Genomic DNA, 20,832 nt, shown 5'->3' with positions numbered 1-20,832 from the left:
ACAGTCAATTGGCTCACGGAACGGATCAGAGTATGTAAGACAGAGCCGGACCAACTATTAGCAGTTCCAACACCGCTCTCCGAGCTATGGGAGTGATCCATACAAAGCAGTTAAATTATTATAAAATGTAATTACATAGATATATGAGGTCTTCCTCTCATCATCACTCCTCTAAGGGTATGTTCGCACGTAGTGAACAAAAACGTCTTAAAATGTGGAGCTGTTTTCAGTTTTTCATTTTATTTTATTTTTTAACAACTCGCGTTTTTTCTACGGCCGTTTTTGGAGCTGTTTTTCAAGTCAATGAAAAACTCCTCCAAAAACGTCCCAAGAAGTGTCCTGCACTTCTTTTGAAGAGCTGTCATTTTCTGCGCCGCATTTTGACAGCGACATGTAAAATGAAGGCTCATGGGAGCAGAACATCGTAATTCCCATTGAAAGCAATGGGCAGATGTTTGTAGGCGTAAAACGCCCGAATTACGTCTGAAAACTCTGCTTGTGAACATACCCTTACTTTACTCCTGATAATATATAGCATTACGTTTCCGTTCTTTTTGAATCAAAAGAAAGGATTGTAAGGTTGAAAATAAAAGAACATCCTGTTAGACATGATTAAGTGACAAAGTATGCAGCTTCTCAGGTAGGTGGAGTAATTATCAAGATCACGGCAGGTCATCCCAAGATGCATCTAAAGAGTGAAAGTGTATTGCTAATCACGTGAGTATTACGTTTCGTATAGAGGTCTCAGGCTATTTTCACATCTGCGTCAGGGTTCCGTTTGATTTCAATAGTGACTGATCCGGTGCCAATGGTTTCAGTTTGTCTCCGTTGTACAAGGGTTCTGTTGTTTTGACCGGATGAATACCGTAGTCTACTACGCTTTCAGTCGACTACGGTTTCAGTTTGTCAGTCAGGGCTCCGTTCCGACGGATCAGAGCCCTGACGGAGATGTGAACAAAGCATTCGTTCTACCAGCTCAGGAGGGGTGGGAGGGGAAGATAATAGTTAGGGGGAAGGTGTGAGGGGGGTCACGTAAGACCATTATTTACTCTGGAAGTCTCTCCAAGGTTGCCATACATGAAGAAATTTCTCACGTGAAAGTGTTCCAGCCTACCAGTTCCTCCAATTTGTGTAGTTGATTAATTTTAGACCACCATGACTCTCTTGTAGGTGGATCTTTCCTCCAATTCAGTGGAACAAATAGTTTTGCAGTAGAGATCATAAAAGTAACACTCTTTAGATCAGGGGTCTCAAGCACGCGGCCCGCGGGCCGCATGCGGCCCCTGGGGCTGTCATCTGCGGCCCGCGGGACACAGAGCCGCTAGTATCGGCTCTGCTCCGAGACTCTGGAATTCCCTTACATCGCTGTCCACATATGAACAGCGATGTCTGGGGCTTCCCCAGAGCCGGAGTCCCGAGCAGAGCGCTGGTGTCGGCTCTGCTCCGGGACTCTGTGGAATTCCCTGACATCGCTGCCCATATATGGACAGTGTGTCAGGGTCTTGCCCAGAGCGGAGCAGAGCGCTGGTGTCGGCTCTGCTCCTGGACTCTGTGGAATTCCCTGACATCGCTGCCCATATATGGACAGTGTGTCAGGGTCTTGCCCAGAGCGGAGTCCCGGGCAGAGCGCTATTATCGGCTCTGCTCCGGGACTCTGGGGAAGCCTCTGACATCGCTTTCCATACATCGACAATGATGTCAGGGGCTTCCCCAGAGCAGGAGTCCCAGTGATGTCAGGAGCACAGCTGGAGTACCCAGGAAGAGCCTACTAGCTCTGCCTGGGACTCCAGCTCTGGGCAAGCCCCTGACATCACTGGGGCAGCCTCTACAGAGGGCACTGTGGCAGCCTCTACAGAGGGCACTGTGGCAGCCTCTACAGAGGGCACTGTGGCAGCCTCTACAGAGGGCACTGTGGCAGCCTCTACAGAGGGCACTGTGGCAGCCTCTACAGAGGGCACTGTGGCAGCCTCTACAGAGGGCACTGTGGCAGCCTCTACAGAGGGCACTGTGGCAGCCTCGACAGAGGGCACTGTGGCAGCCTCGACAGAGGGCACTGGCGTTATCTACAAGTGGGTGTGTGACAGTATCTGAAGAGGACACTGGCATTATCTAGGGGTGTGTTGCCTTATCTACAGAGGGCACTGTGGCCTTATCTACAGAGGGCACTGTGGCCTTATCTACAGAGGGCACTGTGGCCTTATCTACAGGTGTGTTGCATTGTCCACAGAGGGCGCTGCGGCAGCATCCACAGAGGGCGCTGCGGCAGCATCCACAGAGGGCGCCGCGGCAGCATCCACAGAGGGCACCGCGGCACTATCTAAAAAGGGGCTGCCCAATCTTGACATGTGTGCTAACTGAGCAGCCGGACTGCATTTAGCGACACTTAAACTGGAAAGCTGGATTGTTGAAATAAGCACGTGGAGAAATATCTCAAATTTTAAACCTAGCGCTATTATTATAGTAATGTAGTATTATTATTCTAGTAATATAGTGTTATAGTAGTTCAAATAACTAATTGATTAACCCCTTCAGGACTGAGCCTGTTTTGGCCTTCAGGACGAAGCCGATTTTTCAAATCTGACATGTGTCACTTTATGTGGTAATAACTCCGGAATGCTTTTACCTATCCAAGCGATTCTGAGATTGTTTTCTCGTGACATATTGTACTTTATGTTAGTGAAAAAATTTGGTTGATAAATTCAATATTTATTTGTAAAAAACACCAAGATTTGCAGAAAATTTGCAAAAATTAGCATTTTTCTCAATTTAAATGTATCTGCTTGTGAAACAGATAGTAATACCACACAAAATAGTCACTAGTTAACATCACCCATATGTCTACTTTATGTTTGCATCGTTTTTTGAACATTGTTTTATTTTTCTAGGACGTTACAAGACTTAGAACTTTAGCAGCGATTTCTCATATTTTCAAGAAAATTTCAAAAGGTGATTTTTACAAGGACCAGTTCAGTTCTGAAGTGGCTTTGAGGACCTTATATATTAGAAAGTCCCCATAAATCACCCCATTTTGAAAACTGGACCCCTCAAAGTATTCAAAACAGCATTCAGAAAGTGTATTAACCCTTTAGGCGTTTCACAGGAATTAAAGCAAAGTAGAGGTGAAAGTTACAAATTTCATTTTTTTTTTACAAAATTCATTTGTAATAAATTTTTTTCTATACCACAGGAGGTTTTACCCGAGAAATTTAACTTATTATTTATTGCCCAGATTCTGCAGTTTTTAGAAATACCCCACATGTGGCCCTAGTGCGGTCATGGACTGAAACACCGGCCTCAGAAGCAAAGGAGCACCTAGTGGATTTTGGGGCCTCCTTTTTTTTAGCATATATTTTAGGTACCATGTCAGGTTTGAAGAGGTCTTGTGGGGCCAAAACAATAAAGACCCCCAAAAGTGACCTCATTTTGGAAACTACACCCCTCAGGGAATTTATCTAGGGGTATAATTAGCATTTTGAACCCACAGTTTTTTTTGCTAAATTTATTTGAATTAGTTTGTGAAGGTGAAAATCTACTTTTTTTCTGAAAAAACGTAGAAATTTGTAATTTTTTCAAGGAATAAAAGAGAAAAAACACCCCAACATATGTAAAGCAATTTCTCCTGATTATAGCAATACCCCATATGTGGTAATAAACTGCTGTTTGGACCCACAGCAGGACTCAGAAGGGAAGGAGCACCATTTGGATTTTGAAATTCTGATTTTGCTGGTATAGTTTTCAGTGCCATGTCGCGTTTGAATTGCACTGGAGGGAACAAAATAGTGGAATCCCCCGGAAAGTGACCCCATTTTGGAAACTACACATCAAGGAATTTTTCTAGGGGTAAAGTTAGCATTTTGACCACACGGTTGTTTTGCTGAATTCATTGGAATTATTCTGTAAAGGTAAAAATCGACTTTTTTTCTGAAAAAAGGTAGCCATTTTTAATTTTTACAAGGAATAAAGGCGAAAAAGCACCCAAACATTTCTAAAACCATTTCTCCCGATTACGTAAATACGCCATATGTGGTAATAAAGTGCTGTTTGGACCCACAGCGGGGCTTAGAAGGCAAGGAGCGCTATTTGGCTTTGGGAGCTCAAATTTAGCTGAAATGGTTTTTGGGTGCCATGTCGCATTTGCAAAGCCCCTGAGAGGCCAAAACAGTGGAAACCCACCAAAAGTGGAAATTACACCACTTAAAGAATCTATCTAGGGGTATAGTGGGCATTTAGACCCCACAAGTCTTTTGCAGGATTTATTAGAATTGGGCCATGAAAATGAATATCTACATTTCTTCCACTAAAATGTTGCATTTTTTTCAATTTTACAAAGGATAAAGGGGGTAAAAGCTGCCCAACATTTGTAAAGCAATTTCTCCCGAGTACGGCAATACCCCACGTGTGGTCATAAATGGTTTTTCATTAGAAAGTAATTAACCCTTTCTGGACTGATCCCTTTTTTTCTTTTCCTTTTTAGTTTTTTCCTCCCCGCGTTCGAAGAGCCACAACTTTTTTATTTTTCAGTCAATAGAGCGGTATGAGGGCTTATTTATTGAGGGACGAGCGGTCGTTTTTATTGGTACCATTTTTTGGTACATACAACTGTTTGAGCACTTTTTATTACATTTTTAGCTAGAGCGAAGGTGACCAAAAAAACAGCGATTTTGCCGTTTTAAATTCTTTATTTTTCACGTGAGACGCTCCATACATCACCCCCCACACTAAGACATGCTATGTTGTGGTGCGCGAAGGGGTTAATGCGCAGCGCATGGTGCGGAGTGAAAATTACAATTTTCCACTCATATGCCACTTTAGTGCACTATGTTATGCCCAGTTTGTGCCACTGAAGACAAATACCTCATAAAATATTAACCGGGTTCTCCCGGGTATGGCGATGCCATATCTGTGGACGTAAACTGGTGTTTGGGCACGCTGCAGGGCTCAGAAGGGAGGGAGCGTCATTTGGCTTTTGGGGCGCAGATGTAGCTTGGTAGTTGTTCTGTTTGGGGTTTTACTGGTGTTTCAGTTTGTAATGTGGGGGCATATGTAATCTGTGCGGGGTACATCAGGGTACATGTTATCTGTGCGGGGTACATCAGGGTACATGTTATCTGTGCGGGGTACATCAGGGTATAATAAGAGGGTATAATAATGCAGTAAATAAATAATAATCCGCAGATATGTGACCGGTGTCGCACTGGTAAATGGCGCCCAATCTTATCTGCTTTTGGAACACTCCGCACATTTTGCATCGCCATATTCTGAGAGCCAGAACGGTTTTATTTTTTCTCCACCGGAGCTGTGTGAGGGTTTTATTCTTTGCGGGACAATCTGTAGTTTTCATTGGTACCATTTTGGGGTACCAGAAATTTTTTTGATCACGTTTTATTCCATTTTTTGGCAAGCAAGGTGACCAAAAACCATCAATTCTGACAATGTTTTTTTATTCGTTTTTTTTATGGCCTTCACCCTGGGCTATAAATGACCATTATACTTTATTCTGCGGGTCGATACGATTACAGCGATACCAGATGTATATAATTTTGTTATGTTTTGCAGCGTTTGTGCAATAAAATCACTTATTTATAAAATAAATACATTTTTGTGTCACCCTATTCTGAGAGCCATAACGTTTTTATTTTTCAGTCAAAAAAGCGATGTAAGGGCTTGTTTTTTGCGGGACGGGATGTAGTTTGTATTGGTACCATTTTGGCGTACGTGCGACTTTTTGATCACTTTTGATTGTATATTTTGGGAGGGTTGGTAACCAAAAAATTGTGATTCGGGCACTGTTTTTTGTTTATTTTTTTTGCGGTGTTCACCGTGCGGGAAAAATAATATTACAGTTTTATAGTTGGGGTCGTTACGAACGCGGCGATACCAAATATGTGTACTTTTTTTAACGTGTTAATTTTTTTCCTATAATAAAAGACTTATTATAGGAAAAAAAGCATTCTTTGTTTATGTCACTTCTAACTTTTATTTTTACACTTTTTAAAAACATTTTTATTATCTTTTTTTTCCTTTTTTACTTGTCCCACTAGGGGACACTTAGACTGGCAGCTCTGATCGCTGCTGGAACACATTACACTACACACGTAGTGTAATGTGTTCTAACTGTCATTGTGACGTGACAGTCACACTGACAGGAAGCATCGGAGGACCGGCCGGGGGCTGATCCTCCGAGGCTTCCGTACATGGCAACCCGGAGGTCATTGTCTGGCCTCTGGTTGCCATGATAAGGATCGCCAGCCCCCGCAAATACATGTGGGGGGCTGCCGATCCGCTGTAAACCTCTTCGATGTGGTGATCGCAATCGACCACCGCATCGAAGGGGTTAATTGCCGATTTCAGCGGCGACAGGCCGCTGATCGGCAACGGGGAGAGCAGGGCTGACACCCTGCACAGTTAACCGCCGCTGCGGTGTAGCGCCGCGCGGCGGTTAACTGTTAAAGCGCGGACGTAACTGTACGCCAAGGTGCGCAAAGTTACTGCTCACCTGGACGTACAGTTACGTCCAGGTGCGGGAAGGGGTTAACAATAATTTTGTATTGTATCAAATTTGAAAGTAATGCGGCCCGTCAACTTCCCATTTTTTCTATATGCGGCCCACTTACCTGGACGAGTTTGAGACCCCTGCTTTAGATGATGGGGTAAAATCTTTTGATGGAAGCCACAATAGTATCAATCTAGGGTTTAGTCAAATAGTACCTGTGACATCCCGAATAGCGCTCTCTACCTGCTTCCAGAAATGTCAGATTTTAGGACCAAGCCACCATATATGGGAAAATGTCCCCGTCTCAAGGCCACATCTCCAACAAGAATCGGTACAGGAAAGGTGCAACTTATATAGGTAAGCTGGAGTGAGATACCACCTCGCAAGTAGTTTGTAAGTTTTCCTTATCTCGCACACTGCGAGAAACCCTGTGAATGAGTTAGCACAAAACCCACTTCTCTTTATGATAGGGCAATACTTAACTCTTCTTCCACTCCACTGAGAAATATGGTTTAGGTGGGACCTGGTGTAGGAGACAAGTATATATCTTTGATAAGGACTTGGGCGGGGGTGAGGGTAGGAGCGTTTAACTTTCTAACCAGGTAGTATATGGCGATTTGAGAAATTTAGTGCTAACTGTTTTAAAGTCCTATTCATGTAATATATAGAGGAGATAGTTGAATCAGGTCTTGGGGATTGTAATATAAGATCATGTAGCTCAGGAGTGACTCTGGAATTAACCACCGTGGTTACCTTGAGATTTTTAAGATGTGACCATAAGGATGTCTGACCAATGTTTGTTCTACTATTAAAGTATGGTAGCACACCTAATGGAGCCAGTAGCGAATGTCCCCCATGAAACATACTCGGGGCATCTCCATCGCTTTGACATACAGATGGGGGATAAAGGTCACCCCTGGCGGGTCCCATTCGTAATGGAGAACGACCTCGACAGGGTTCTATTCGTTTGTGTTCGGGCTGATGGAGCGCTATAGAGGGAAAATATAGCAGTGATAAACAAGGGAGGAAAATTTTAATTTTAAGAGTTGCTCTTCTATCCTCCCGACAGACCATATCAAAGGCCTTCTCTGTCTGTACCGAGAAGGACCATAGACTGCCCCCGGCGCTTCACTTGGTAAATAGCATGTAGAACCCTACTGATATTATGCCTACCTTCTCCACCCTTAACAAACCCCACCTGGTCCTCTCCCACTATCTGGGGTATTAAAGGCTGGATGCGCTGAGCCAGAATTTTAGCACACCATTTTAGATCACCGTTCAATAGTGAGATGGGTCTATAACTCCCACACTGCTCAGGATCTTTCCCCACCCTAGGAAGAATAATAATATATGCTTCCTGTAAAGGATCTGCCAGACACAACTTCTGTGTCGACGCCCATAGGTAATCAGTCTGCACCTGCTTCTATGTCTGTGAGACTGACTCCATCTTCCACCACTCAGGATGGCAGGCTTAGGAGTGGGAGAGCCTATAACAGCCTGGCCAGACGGAGCTAGCTCCCGCCCTCTGTCTATTTATACCTGCCTTTCCTGTTCCTCCTTTGCTTGTGATTCTTTTCTGTCGGTTTCCTGGCCCTGCTGCAGCTTCTTGAACTACTGTTCCTCTGCTTGTGATTGACCTTGGCTTTTCTGACCACTCTTCTGCTCTGCGTTTTTGTACCTCGCTCATCTCCTGGTTTGACTCTGCTCGTTCACCTCGCTTGTTGCTCACGGTGTTCCCGTGGGCAACTTCCCCATTTCCCTGGCTTCTTTGTACCCTTGTCTGTCTGTCGTGCACCTATTGAGTGTAGGGACCGTCACCCAGTTGTACCCCATTGCCTAGGGCGGGTCGTTGCAAGTAGGCAGGGACTGAGTTGCGGGTAGATTAGGGCTCACTTGTCTGTTTCCCTACCCCAACATTACACTTCCAAAGTTTGTTTTGGGAGAGGAGAGCCCTCAAGCAGTGATTTACAAACTTCTGTAAATTTGGGGATCAACTGTTGACTACATTTTTTTTTTCGTGAAAGCATATAGGCAGGTCATCAGGACCAGGACTCTTTCCCAAAGGAATTGATACCCACATCTTCCCCACCTCTTCCCCAAATATTGGTGCCAGGAGCATTGAGCGGTCCAACTCCGAGACTAGGCATCAAAATGGAGTGGAGGAACTGCCATTTTCTTACACTTCGCTTGAGGTGTCCGCATAGGTTCCCCAGTCGAGCTTCCCAAATTGTATAAAGAGTAAAAGGAATGAAAGACTTCAGCTATAAGTGGAGTAGATGTTACCCTAAACCCGTTCTTCATTTTTGACCGCTTCTATAAATGTTCTAGAATGTGTTTGCTTAACTGGGACATTCGCTTTGATCCTTTTATCTCCATCAAGGTAAATTTGACTACAAGTCACTTGTAGGGCTTTTGCTTTCTTGTATTTTAAAAGATCTTCAAGTTCCCCTCATAGAGAAAAATAGTATCCGTCCGGTAATCTGTAACAGAACTGGTGTTATGTGAGATTTCTAAATGACAGATTTTTTTAAGCAAGGTAGCAATCTAGGAAGTTCTTTTGCTTTTTAATGCGAGCGGATCGAGCAATGAGGCCCCCCCCCTAAAGGCTTTTTGTGTTTCCCAGAGAATGGGTCTAAAGATTTGTGGGGAATCCTTAAAGCGAAAAAGTTCCTCTAATTTCAAAGCAAGTGCGTTACGATGCTCCTCTTGTGCAATGATCGTATCATTTAATCTCCGGACCCATTCCCTATGGGGAACATTGTGTAACTATCATAAGGGAGCCTGGGGTATGGTCCAATACCGTGATATTACCTGTCAGTGTGGTGTATGGAATGAACTAAGGACATATGAATGAATAAATAAAAAGTCAAGTCTATGGTATGTACCATGTGGTGGGGAGTAATAGGTGTAGTCTTTTACTGATGGGTTTTTAACTCTCCAGGCGTTGATGACCCCTAGCTGTGATAAGAGGATGTTAAATTAACGCAAAGCAGAGGAGGATATAGTGAGTGGGTGAGGTTGAATCTAGTGGAAGATCAATAGATGTTTTTGGAGGAGATCTTAATATAAGGTGTCCATCGCAAAATGCTTCAAGGGTACTGCGCAACCTTGCAATTTGTTTAATATCAGGTGCGTGTAAGGCCGCTAGTGTAAGTTTCATATTGGAGACGTGGCCTTTCAAGAACACAAACTGCCCCATGGGATCCAACAGGGTAGCATCAACTTTGAAAGGAGTATCGTTGTGGATAGCAATAGAAACTTCTCTTGACTTGGTGTAGGTGCTTTGGAACCACTGTGAATACAGGTGTTTAGGAAGGGTAGGGGTATGCTGAGGGCGGAAGTGGGTTTATTGTAAAAAAAAAAAAAAGTATGGAGCTTAAGGGAATAAAAGATTCTAGACCTCTATTGAGGGGAAATAAAACCCTTCACATTGAAGGAGCACACTTTCAATTTACCCATGGAATTTCATATGTAGAAATCGTGGTCTATTAACCCCTTAATGACCAGGCCATTTTTTAAGTTTTTCCATCGTCGCATTCCAAGAGCTATAACCTTTTTATTTTTGCGTCGACATAGCTGTATAAGGTCTTTTTTTTGCGGGACAAGTTGTATTTTTTAATAGCACCATTTTGGGGGACATATTATTTATTGATTAACTTTTATTAACGTTTATTTGGGGGGAAATAGAAAACCTGAAATTTCGCCACTCTTTTTCGCGTCTTAAATCTACGCCGTTTACCGTGTGATAGAAATAACACTAACTTTATTCAGCGGGTTGTTACGATTGCAACGATACCAAATTTGTATAGTTTTTGTATGTTTTACTACTTTTACACAGTAAAAACGCTTTTTTTTTCAAAATTATTTGTTTTTGTGTCTCCATATTTGAAGAGCCGTAACGTTTTTATTTTTTCGCCGATGCAGTTGTGTGAGGGCTTTTTTTTTTGCGGGAAGACTTGTAGTTTTTTATTGGTACCATTTTGGAGTAGATGCGACTTTTTGATCACTTTTTATCACATTTTTTTTAAAGTCAGTATTCACAGAAAACAGCAATTTTTCCATAGTTTTTTATTACATTTTTTACAGCGTTCACCGTGCGGGTTAAATAATGTAATATATTTATAGTCGGGGTCGTTACGGACGTGGCGATGCCAAATATGTGTAACTTTTTAACTTTATTTTGTTTTTTTAATAGTAAAGTATTTTGTAAGAGGAAAAGCTGGGTTCATTTTTTTTCTTCACATTTTTTTTTAATTTTATTAAACTTTTTTTTCACTTTTTTACTAGTCCCACTAGGGGACTATAATATGCGATTCTGCGATCGCATTTATAATACACTGCAATACTTTTGTATTGCGGTGTATTACTGCCTGTCCGTTTAACACGGACAGGCATCTGCTAGGTCATGCCAGAGGCATGATCTAGCAGGCATTCACTCCAGGCAGACCTGGGGGCCTTAATTAGACCCCCGGCTGCCATTGGAGACTCAGACACTCGGCGATCGTATCTCCGGGTGTCGGGAGAGAAGGAGCTCCCTCCCTCTCTCCAAAACCACTCAGATGCGGTGCTCGCTATTGAGCACCGCATCTGAGGGGTTAAACGGGTGAGATCGATACTAATATCGATCTCACCCGGCAGAGCAGGGACGCTCCCAGCCCTCAGCTGCCTCTAGCAGCTGAGAGCAGGGAGATTTGACAGCTCCCTGCTCTGTTAACTTATTCCGATGCCGCGACGTAAAAAGTCTATGGCATCGGAATAAGGCCCGTTAGTGACCGACGTAGAAACACGATGGGCCGGTCACTAACGGGTTAAGGGACCTGAGAAGAAACCACCACCTGAGACACATTAAAACATAAAAAATGACATGCAGTAACAAACATAATAAATGCGATCTACATACAACCTCTGTAATAACCCGGAATTAGGAGACACAACTGAAATTCTGGAGAGTACCTGAAAAATAAACTGCCAGGGGGAGTGAGGCAGAAAAATTGACATTTGACACATACTTCACCAATTCAATATAAGTGTAAAGTAAATTAGCATATATAAATTACCTACTGGACTTTAAACGGGGAGGGAGATACATGCAGCTTCATAATAGCTTTGTTGTAATAAGGCTCAGGATATACAATGCAATATTTAGCTTGTCGAAAGGGTGGGGGGGAAGAGGGGTGAGGAAAGGCAGGGAGAGAAAGGAAAGGGAACAAGGTAAAGCACTGGTAGGATAGAGAAACGGGAGGTTTTCCTTTCCGTTTTTGAAGTCATTATGTAAAATGTAAATACCTATGCAAAACCCCATCAAAACATTTTCCCCATAATGTAAAGGAATACCAATTGAGTAAACATAAGTTTTAAACAATGCCTCCTTTCAACGGTACAACATTTCGATAGCCCGTTGGGCACCTTCTCAGTGAAAAACTATTCAAGGATACTAGTTAGAACAGATCAAGTGTCCTCCGTGTCTTGCATTTCGGAGATTTAGAGTTGGATGCAGAAAGCCATGCATTTTGCTGGGGTGATGGCTACAAATCCGGTGCCACAGGCTTTGAGGAGGGGATATCCATAGGGGTCCTCTCCTGTTTACTCTAAGCATTTTGTAAATCTCCAGGTGTACGATTGGTAATTTGCCTGCCCTCTTTCATAGTAGCCAGGCCAAAGGGATAAAGCCATCTGACAGGCAACTTACGAGCCCGTAAGGCATCCGTAACTGACTTCAGAATGCGATGTTTAGCTAAAGTGCTAGGTTTTGGAACCGCAGTGTCTTAGACCCATCCTATAGAACTTCTTGAGATTCTCTTGCTGCTCGCAAAATGGCTGCCGTGTGCACAAAATTGACGGTCCCACATAGAACGTCGCTTGGTTGCTCACCTGCAGCAGGTTTGGGTCTGAAAGCTCGGTGCACCCTTTCTATTGTCACAGGAGCAATACAGTCCTATCCCAATAATGAGGTAAAGATGGTGGTTGCAGCGTCTGGTAAAGACTCATTAGTGACCGATTCCGGAATCCCCTGTAGCCGGACATTTCGCTGCCTGCTGCGGTTTTCCTTCTCTTCTTAATGCAGGTAGAAGTTTAGATGGGTTTGAGTAGAGAACTCTCTATGTACAGAGTCACTGTAATCAGTAGCTTAGGCTTGGGATTCTTCCAGTGCCATTACCCTGTAACCGATCTTGTGCATGTCGGTTTTTATTTCAGTCCGGTCTTTCATGAGTGGAACAAGGGCTTGCAGCAGTGTCTTTTTCAGATAGGCACGCAGTCTGTATCTCCAGCTGAGTCAGAGGGAGCTGTCAGAGTCCTCCGCATGTTGTTCACTGTGAGGTCGGTAGCGCCATCTTGGATCTGCCCGCTGCAATAGAAGGCAACTTCTTATTTTTAAAGAATTTATCCATTTCTGAGTGTTTATGCAGTTTAGGGGTACCTTGAGGTTTCTTAAGCTTCTCCTTCCCAGTTTTCACCATTTCAGCGACAAAAGGAGGCGATCTCCTGTAGAATTAGTGAGTATTGTGAGGGGTGTCAGGTTCACACGTCTATCACCTAGCGTGGCAAGCTCCGCCCCCCCAGTCCAAGTCCTTTTTTACGGTCTGCAATTGCGCTCCGGCACCATTGAAATGAATGCACCTCTTTTGTGTGCATGGTCCGTAATTGCAGACTGCTCCGCGGCCGCACGTGCCCGTAATCACGGGCCCTGCACACGACTACGACTGTGTGAATATGAGGCCTTAGAGTAAGCAGTGTGCACGGTCCCTGCATGGTGTATGGAGAGATATTGAGTCTCTACGGGTCTAATTTTCCCCTGAAAGCAATGTTTCTAGAGAATACCTCTGTAATATGTCATACACTGCTGCATTCCACAATTCTCTCATGGATTCAGGCTGGGATTATAATTTTGTGTGGTTCTACAAGTTAGCAAATTGTTAGAACTGTAAATCATGTACACCGGGTCTCCAGACACCCCAGATTGAGATGAAGTAACCAGATGTGTCTAAATGTTTTAAGTCTTATTTAATAACTACAATTAACTTCTACAATGCGTTCCGAAATACCGAATTAAATTATCATAATACGTTAAAACATTGAAAAAAATATAAGCAAGAAGATCTGAATTTGCCTAAAGCCATAAAAAAAATTGTTTAACAAATTTTGTAATCTCAATCTTCGTTCAGGGAACAAACACAAATCCTGCGGACCGTTGATAATTGCAACTATACTACAGTGTCTTAGTATTGGTTTTGTATGGGGGCACCTTATTAAGACTGGCACTTCAATAAATTAGGCGCACCTTACTCCAACTTTTTTTGTTAGATTAAGAGGTGCACATCTCATAACTTAGGCGCATCTCTTGCTGTCCATGCGCTAGGAAATTGAATCTAGTCCAGCTATGACCTGGGGTCGATTTGCGCTATAATGGTCGCCAGTTTAATGGTGTAAATCATAGTAAATTTATCGGGCTGTAGTGGCCCCACCTCCTCTCGCTAAGCCCTGCACGCTTTTTTTTAACATTATAAATATAAAGTCGCAAAATAACGTTTTCTCAGAAATTGCAAATTTTCTACGCCAGAAAACTTGTGTAGAGGACATTCTAAAATCCCCCTTTGTATTTAAAGTGTATCAAATTGCCTGAGTATGCAATGTGATATTGACTATAATTGCAAATATATTTGGGTGCTGATATGCATGTCACCCTTTCGGGAGATGGCTGACTCGTATGCTTTAAAATCCGTTCTGGCTATATAGGCCTCATAACATCATCCTGAAGAGGCCACAGCAGTTGGAAACTAGTGCCCTTGTGCCTGCAAACTAGTTCGATACTGGTGCCGATCTGGCTTGATATAGAGCATGCCACAGTATTTTTATTTTATTTAATGGACAGGGGAAAAAAAACGTACCGGGAAAAAGATCAAAATCGTCCATTAACTGAAACACGGCCTGGAACGGATGCAAAACGGCCTAGAAAAACTGACCAAAACAGCCGTTTTTATCGTCCGACACTCGGACCCTGTCGTGTATATAGAGCCTTAGAAATTACTCAGCTGCTGGCTGCAAAATTATATTCTGAAAAGTCTAATAAGGTTATTATATCACTGTTCTACACCTTAATAAACATGGTACTTGTTGCCTTGCTAAAGAGAATATGTAAGATTTACTCCACTAACTAGTCCAATGCTGCACTTCATAACACATCGTATTGCTATATAATGGCAAAGGGAAACTGAAAGCTTGCTAACTCTCAGAATTTCTATAAAAATAAATTTAACTGTTCTGGATCTGTAAACGGCCGTGGAAATCTACAAGAATTCAATATGTATCTCTACATTCTGTTTTACTAAAGTGTTCTGTGTCTATGCAATTGTCATTCATCAGCCGAATACCAAACATATTCGACTAAGGCTACGTATCTAATACTTTTGAAGATGGTGTAATTTCTGTGCTTTTTGTCTGATCTAACATCTGTGTTTACATTTGACTTTCAGGGCAGCTGTGGAGGAGGCATATTCAAAATCTATGCAAAAATTGTCCAAGATGGTCAGCAGTGGAAGCCACCTGGGGTAACTGATTTATTGATGAAGATGTTTTTATATTTTGTAATGCCTTTTGACATTTTTAAGTCTGTTCTTTCTCTACAGAACCTTCGCCTCTATGTGGGAGATGTTTCGGGTCTCTTCAGACAAGCTGGCCCTCTGCCATTTAGAACTTAGCAAGAAGTTGCATGATTTAATAAAGGATATCAACCGATATGGAGATGAGCAAGTGAAGGTTCACAAAAAAGTAAGCCTAGGGTGGTTTGTTTCTTTTAATGGATTATCTTCTCCGTACACTTTCCTGGGCTAGTGTATAGATCAAATTTGTCTCTAAAATCTGCATTCTAAAATGGAAAGTTGAGGATCCAATTTTTATTGCAATATAGAGCATAAAAAAGGCAAATCTCGTAAGCTCACTTTTGTTCAAAGAAATGGAGAGTAAGTGGGTCACTGTTATGCTAATATGTCGACTTAGAGATTGACTGTTTAAAATGAATGAAGATTTATTTATTTTTTATTATTTTAAAGTGTATTCTTAACCTGTCTTGCAATAAGGTAGAAAAGAGGGTTAAATTAAATTTAGGAAGCCGCCGCTGGATCCGATTTCACATGGAATAGACTATCTTTAACATTTGATCCACAGGGAAGATGTGTTGGTGCCATCCTGAGATAATTTGCACATGTAAAACAGAACCAGGCAGAAGGACCATGCCCATCTATGGTTGATATTTTGAATGAGCAGTTGGAGAAGTTTTAGCGATCTCTCCCAGAATTTTCAAGTCTGGAAAATCTCTAGCCTCACCTGTTTTATTTCTATAATACTGCAGTCTGACCAGTACATCTTGGGCAGAACCATATTTGTATGGTAGACCAAGCACTATATATACACTCCAGTCTTGTCACTTAATGACTAATTCTGGCAGTGTTCTATTCAGTTGCCTCAAGGCATGTTACCATTTGATCCGTAGGTCTATTTATAAATAAGGTCAATATTTCAACCGCAACGCGTGTACCTCACACGGTTCTAATGAACCAAACTTCACTACATGGTTCTAGGGATCTAAGGATCCCCCCTTTACAGAAAATGGAAATTGTTAGCGCAGTATGTACGGTAAGTAATTAGACCGTTTCAAATCTTGATCTGTTTGTTCAAAAAGATTTGTTAAAATCCATTATAAAAACTGAATCAAGCGTTAATGACCATTTACATGCTACATATCCATTTGGTGAAACAGGCATACCTTCACGGATTGTGGTTGTTTTTTCACATTGTTTAGTACACTAAAGTTATTTTGTTTTTGTTCTTTGCAGGTAGAGCATTTGTATTGTTAAAATTAGATGGTTGTAGAAAAATGCTGAAAAGTAAGAATGCTTTCAAAAATAGAAGTGTTAATAGTACTTTGTTAGTTTTTTTTTTTTTTTAATATCAAGTAAGTGAATGTACAGAAGAGAAATCTAAATCCAATCCATATTTGATGTGATCACGCTTTGCCTTCAAAACCGCATCAGTTCTTCTAGGTACACTAGCATGCAGTTTTTGAAGGAACTCGGCGGAAAGGTTGTTTCAAACCTCTTGGAGAACTAACCACAGATCTTCTGTGGATGTAGTCTTCCTCAAATCCTTTTCTCTTCGTAATCCCAGACAGACTCGATAGTGTTGAGATAACTGCTCTTTTTTGGGGCCATATAACCACTTCCAGGGCTCCTTATCTTTTTACGCTGAAGATAGTTCTTAATGACATTTGCTGTATGTTTGGGGTCGTTGTTATGCTGCAGAATAAATTTGGAGCCAAGCCGATGCTTCCCTGATAGTGTTGTAGGATGGATAAGTATCTGCCTGTATTTCTCAGCATTGAGGACACCACTAATCCTGACCAAATTCCCAACTCCATTTGCTGAATGCAGCCCAAACTTGAAACGAACCTTCACTATGCTTCACTGTTGCCTGCAGACACATTATTATACCACTCTCCAGCCCTTCGGCAAACAAACTGACTTCTGTTACACAACCAATATAGAGGACCACCAAAGCCACACCCCCCACTGTAAGGGGAGGTCACATATTGATAAATCTACTAGTGGGAGGGCCCATACAGCCCAAAGCGGCACATGTAGTTAGTGATGGAAACTCTGTTTAAACACACAACAATTGATAGTTTTTTTACTGTCAAGGGTTTGACCTGCCCCAGCTAGCTAGCATGCAGAAAGAACGATCCAAATTTCCACCGGTGTGTGTGTCTCGCTGGTACTTGTGGTTCCACACAAAAAATGCAACAGCAGAAATGCAACTGCTTGCTGTGTATGTCCTCGTACTTGATGTGCTAAATCTCTAGCAAGGGAGAAAAAGGAGATTTGCACTACCTTTGGGAAACTACAAATTCCATGAGTTTTATTACATACTTAAAAGCATAAGATAAGCTCTTGTATCTGTATCTGTTTTTGTAACATGCCAAATAATGCAACCCGACCCTGGGTTTCGCCCTTCTGGCTTCCTCTGGGGCACATAGGTGTGGACCATACATGTGTTTAAATAGCTGTCAAATTTTTATTTATTTTTTTAAATTCTGTTTTTATTCATTTATCAAAGGTGAATGACAGAGAAATAACACATTTCACAACTCTGTAAAACATAGATATGGCATGTGGGCACCAATGCCTATTATACAGTCATAAACACAAAAGAAGGAAAGGGAACTGGATCGGTGAAGGAAAGAGGGGAGGGAAAGAAGGGTATTAAGGGGGAGCTTATCCTCAGGGTCTGCCCCATAATCGGACGTCTCAGAAGAGGTACCTGAAAATCCAATAACGCACCACTAAGACATTAGATCTAGATACTCCGAAGAGTTCTCAAAGCCTAGCCACGTAGACCACACACGCATAAACTTATAATGTGTGTCCCGTAGGGAAGCTGTAAGCTCCTCCATCCGTTTCACTTCCTGGATCTTATGAAACCAAAGGCGCACCGAAGGGGCCTCTACCTGTTTCCACATAGCCGGGATGCAAGCACGTGCCGTGTTGATCAGATGCCGTATTATTGACTTCTTGTATGTGGAGATCGGGATGTCACACAGAAGAAACAGGAAGAAGCCCGGGGATCTGGGCTACGTATAGTCCGTAAACTGAGATGTTACAGTACAAACCTTCTCCCAGAACGTTTTTAAGCGCTGACACCCCCAAAACGTGTGTAGGAGATCCCCGACCCCCCCCCACCACGCATCTCCAACACATAGAAGATCCCTCCGGATAAAATTTATTAAGCCTGGAAGGGACCCTGTACCACCTCGTCAGAAGCTTGTATCCCGCCTCCTGAATTCTACTTGCTATAGAGGACTGATGAGTCATGGTATACAGTCGAGTACGCTCATCCGCGGTAAAACTTATGTCAAGATCCGTCTCCCACTTAGCCAAGTATGAGGGGAGTGAGTCTGCCGTTGGGGAATTTGAGACTAGTTTACTGAAAGGGCGTGACTGACCGTACCCGACATTGTGCATTGCATTTCAAATGTTGTAAGATCACGCGAGAAATCGGCCGCAGCAGCAAGAGATAACAGAAAGTGACGGAGCTGGGAGGCCTGCCAAAGCGGAAGGTGTCCCGTATCCGCCCCGTCCGCTAATTGAGATGTCGTCTTCCAACTGCCATCAGTGATATAATAGCGAGCCTGTGTCGCCCCTACTAAACGTTTGCGGGAGAAAATGTTTGAACGCCTGCGCCGCAACTCGCAGGGTGGGACATATAAAAGTGCGATATGGCCGATGCTGGTATCTGATCCAGTAGCCACGGGGCTGCCGAGAGAGGAAGGGATATGAAGGATTGTTCCAACTTAACCCATGGTTTGGACCCGGCATGTCTACACCAATCTATAATACGCATCAAATGTGACGCCTGATAGTAGCAGTGAATATCGGGCAAGCCCAAACCACCGTCAAATCTCGTGCGGGTCAGAATCGTTCATTCAATGTGTGCGGTTTTGTTCGACCAGATAAACTTAAGCATTAGAGAAGAGTGAGTTAAAGAAAAGCCGTGGTATGTAGATTGGGAGTGCCTGAAAGATGTGCAACAGCCGAGGCAACACATTCCTCTTGAATATGGCGCAACGACCGAACCAAGTGAAGGTCCCTTTCGACCATCGTTCAAGATCTCCCTGAAGTGTTCGTAATATGTGTGGATAGTTACAGGAATAAAGGTGTGAGGGCTGACTTGTGAGCCGAATACCAAGATATTTAATGGAACTAGTCGCCCACTTAAAGGGGAAGGAATCCGCCAAGGCTGCCACCTCCTGGGGTGAGAGGGAGACATTAAGAGCTTCTGATTTTTGGAAATTCATTTCGAAGTTGGAGAGCGCTGCAAATGACCGGAATTCGGCCATCAGGTTCGGTACCGAGATACGGGGCCGTGAGAGTAAAAATAACAAGTCATCCGCATATGCTGTGACTTTGTGGGTCGTGGCCTCCACCTGGACACCCGCAACATCTGTGTTGGCACGGACATGACATAAGAAGGGTTCCAAACATAGCGTGAAAATCAAAGGAGAAGGTGGACAGCCCTGGCGGGTTCCGTTAGAAATGGGAAAGGAGGAGGAATGATGACCGTTGACTTCCCCGATGCCGAGGGGGAGCAGTACAAACTCAAAATCCAACTGCGCATGCCCCTGCCCAGACCTATATAAGATAAAGTCTCCTGGAGGAACGACCAGTCAATCCGATCAAACACTTTCTCGGCATCGGTGGAGAGCAAAACCGCTGGGACCGAGGAGGCGGTAATGTGCTCAATGATGTTGACTGCTCGAATGGTATTCTCTCTAGACTCTCTCGTAGGAAGAAAGCCCGTCTGATATCTATTAATTATTGTCGATAAAAATGGTGCGATTCAGGTAGCCAAAATCCTTGAGAAAAGTTTTAAGTCTAAATTTAGAAGGGAGATGGGCCGGTAACTACTGCATTGGGAGGGATCTTTATCCTCCTTGCGGATTACTGTGATGTGAGCCCTCATTGTTTCTGTGGGCAGCGATCTACCTTCTGTAATGTAATTAAAGGCAGCCAAAAAAGGACTGGTGAGGAGAGGAGTAAGTTTTTTTTTTTTTGTAGTAGGCCAGACAAAGACCATCGGGCCCTTGCGCCTTACCAGAAGGGGAGGTCTTGAGAGCTGCAAGAAACTCATCTGCCGTAATCGGGGTGTCTAGGCTGGACACTGCCTCTTGTGGAATCTTACGTAATCCCGAGGATTGAAGAGAAGATTTGATTGCATTCCGTCTAGAATTGGGAAGAGGAATGCCTTCAGTGTCTCTTAGGTTGTACAGCTTTAAATAATAGGAACGAAAGGTTTCCGCTATTTGGCCCGGCGAGTGTACCTTTTGTGCCCTCAGGTGTAGTAATGCAAGGGACATACGTGCGCGTCCGCTGTGCCCGCAAAACCCGTGCTAACGTGCGACTCGGCTTATTGCCAAATTCAAAATGGTGTCTACGGCATTTAATGAGAGAGGCCTTGGCTGCCGAGAGTGTCAAAGTACGCAGTTTTATCCCGTAACCTTATTAGTACCGCACCCGAGCTCGGATCCAGTAGCCTTTTATGAGTGAGTTCCAGGGCGTGTATTTTCCCCACTAGGTCTGTGAATACCGCTGCACGTTCCTTTTGGAGTCTGGAGCCAATCCGTATGAGAACTCCTCTCATAACGCATTTATGGGCTTCCCAGACTGAAAGAGGGTTAGAATCGTCCGTAACTTTAGCGTCCAAGTAAAATCGGAGTTCAGACATCACTTCCTCCAAGACCACAGGATCCCGAAGTAATGAGGCGTTCAGACGCCACTGCCATGGAGTCGAGT

The 20,832-nt window shown here is 43.3% G+C and overlaps 1 protein-coding gene across 6 annotated transcripts in view; it reads left to right on the top strand.

Annotated features, from left to right (window-relative positions):
• Positions 1–20,832, top strand: part of LOC142648115 (F-BAR domain only protein 1-like) — a 226,121-nt gene that overhangs the window by 47,100 nt on the left and 158,189 nt on the right. For all 6 annotated transcript variants that reach the window (XM_075825420.1, XM_075825423.1, XM_075825421.1 and 3 more), the window contains 2 exons: positions 14,965–15,039; positions 15,118–15,259. In XM_075825420.1, the coding sequence (XP_075681535.1) occupies positions 14,965–15,039; positions 15,118–15,259 (217 nt within the window). The remainder of the gene's footprint in view (positions 1–14,964; positions 15,040–15,117; positions 15,260–20,832) is intronic.

This window comes from Rhinoderma darwinii, chromosome 1 (genome assembly GCF_050947455.1).
Source record: "Rhinoderma darwinii isolate aRhiDar2 chromosome 1, aRhiDar2.hap1, whole genome shotgun sequence".
Taxonomy (NCBI): domain Eukaryota; kingdom Metazoa; phylum Chordata; class Amphibia; order Anura; family Rhinodermatidae; genus Rhinoderma; species Rhinoderma darwinii.
This window is presented reverse-complemented; position numbering and strand designations above follow the sequence as displayed.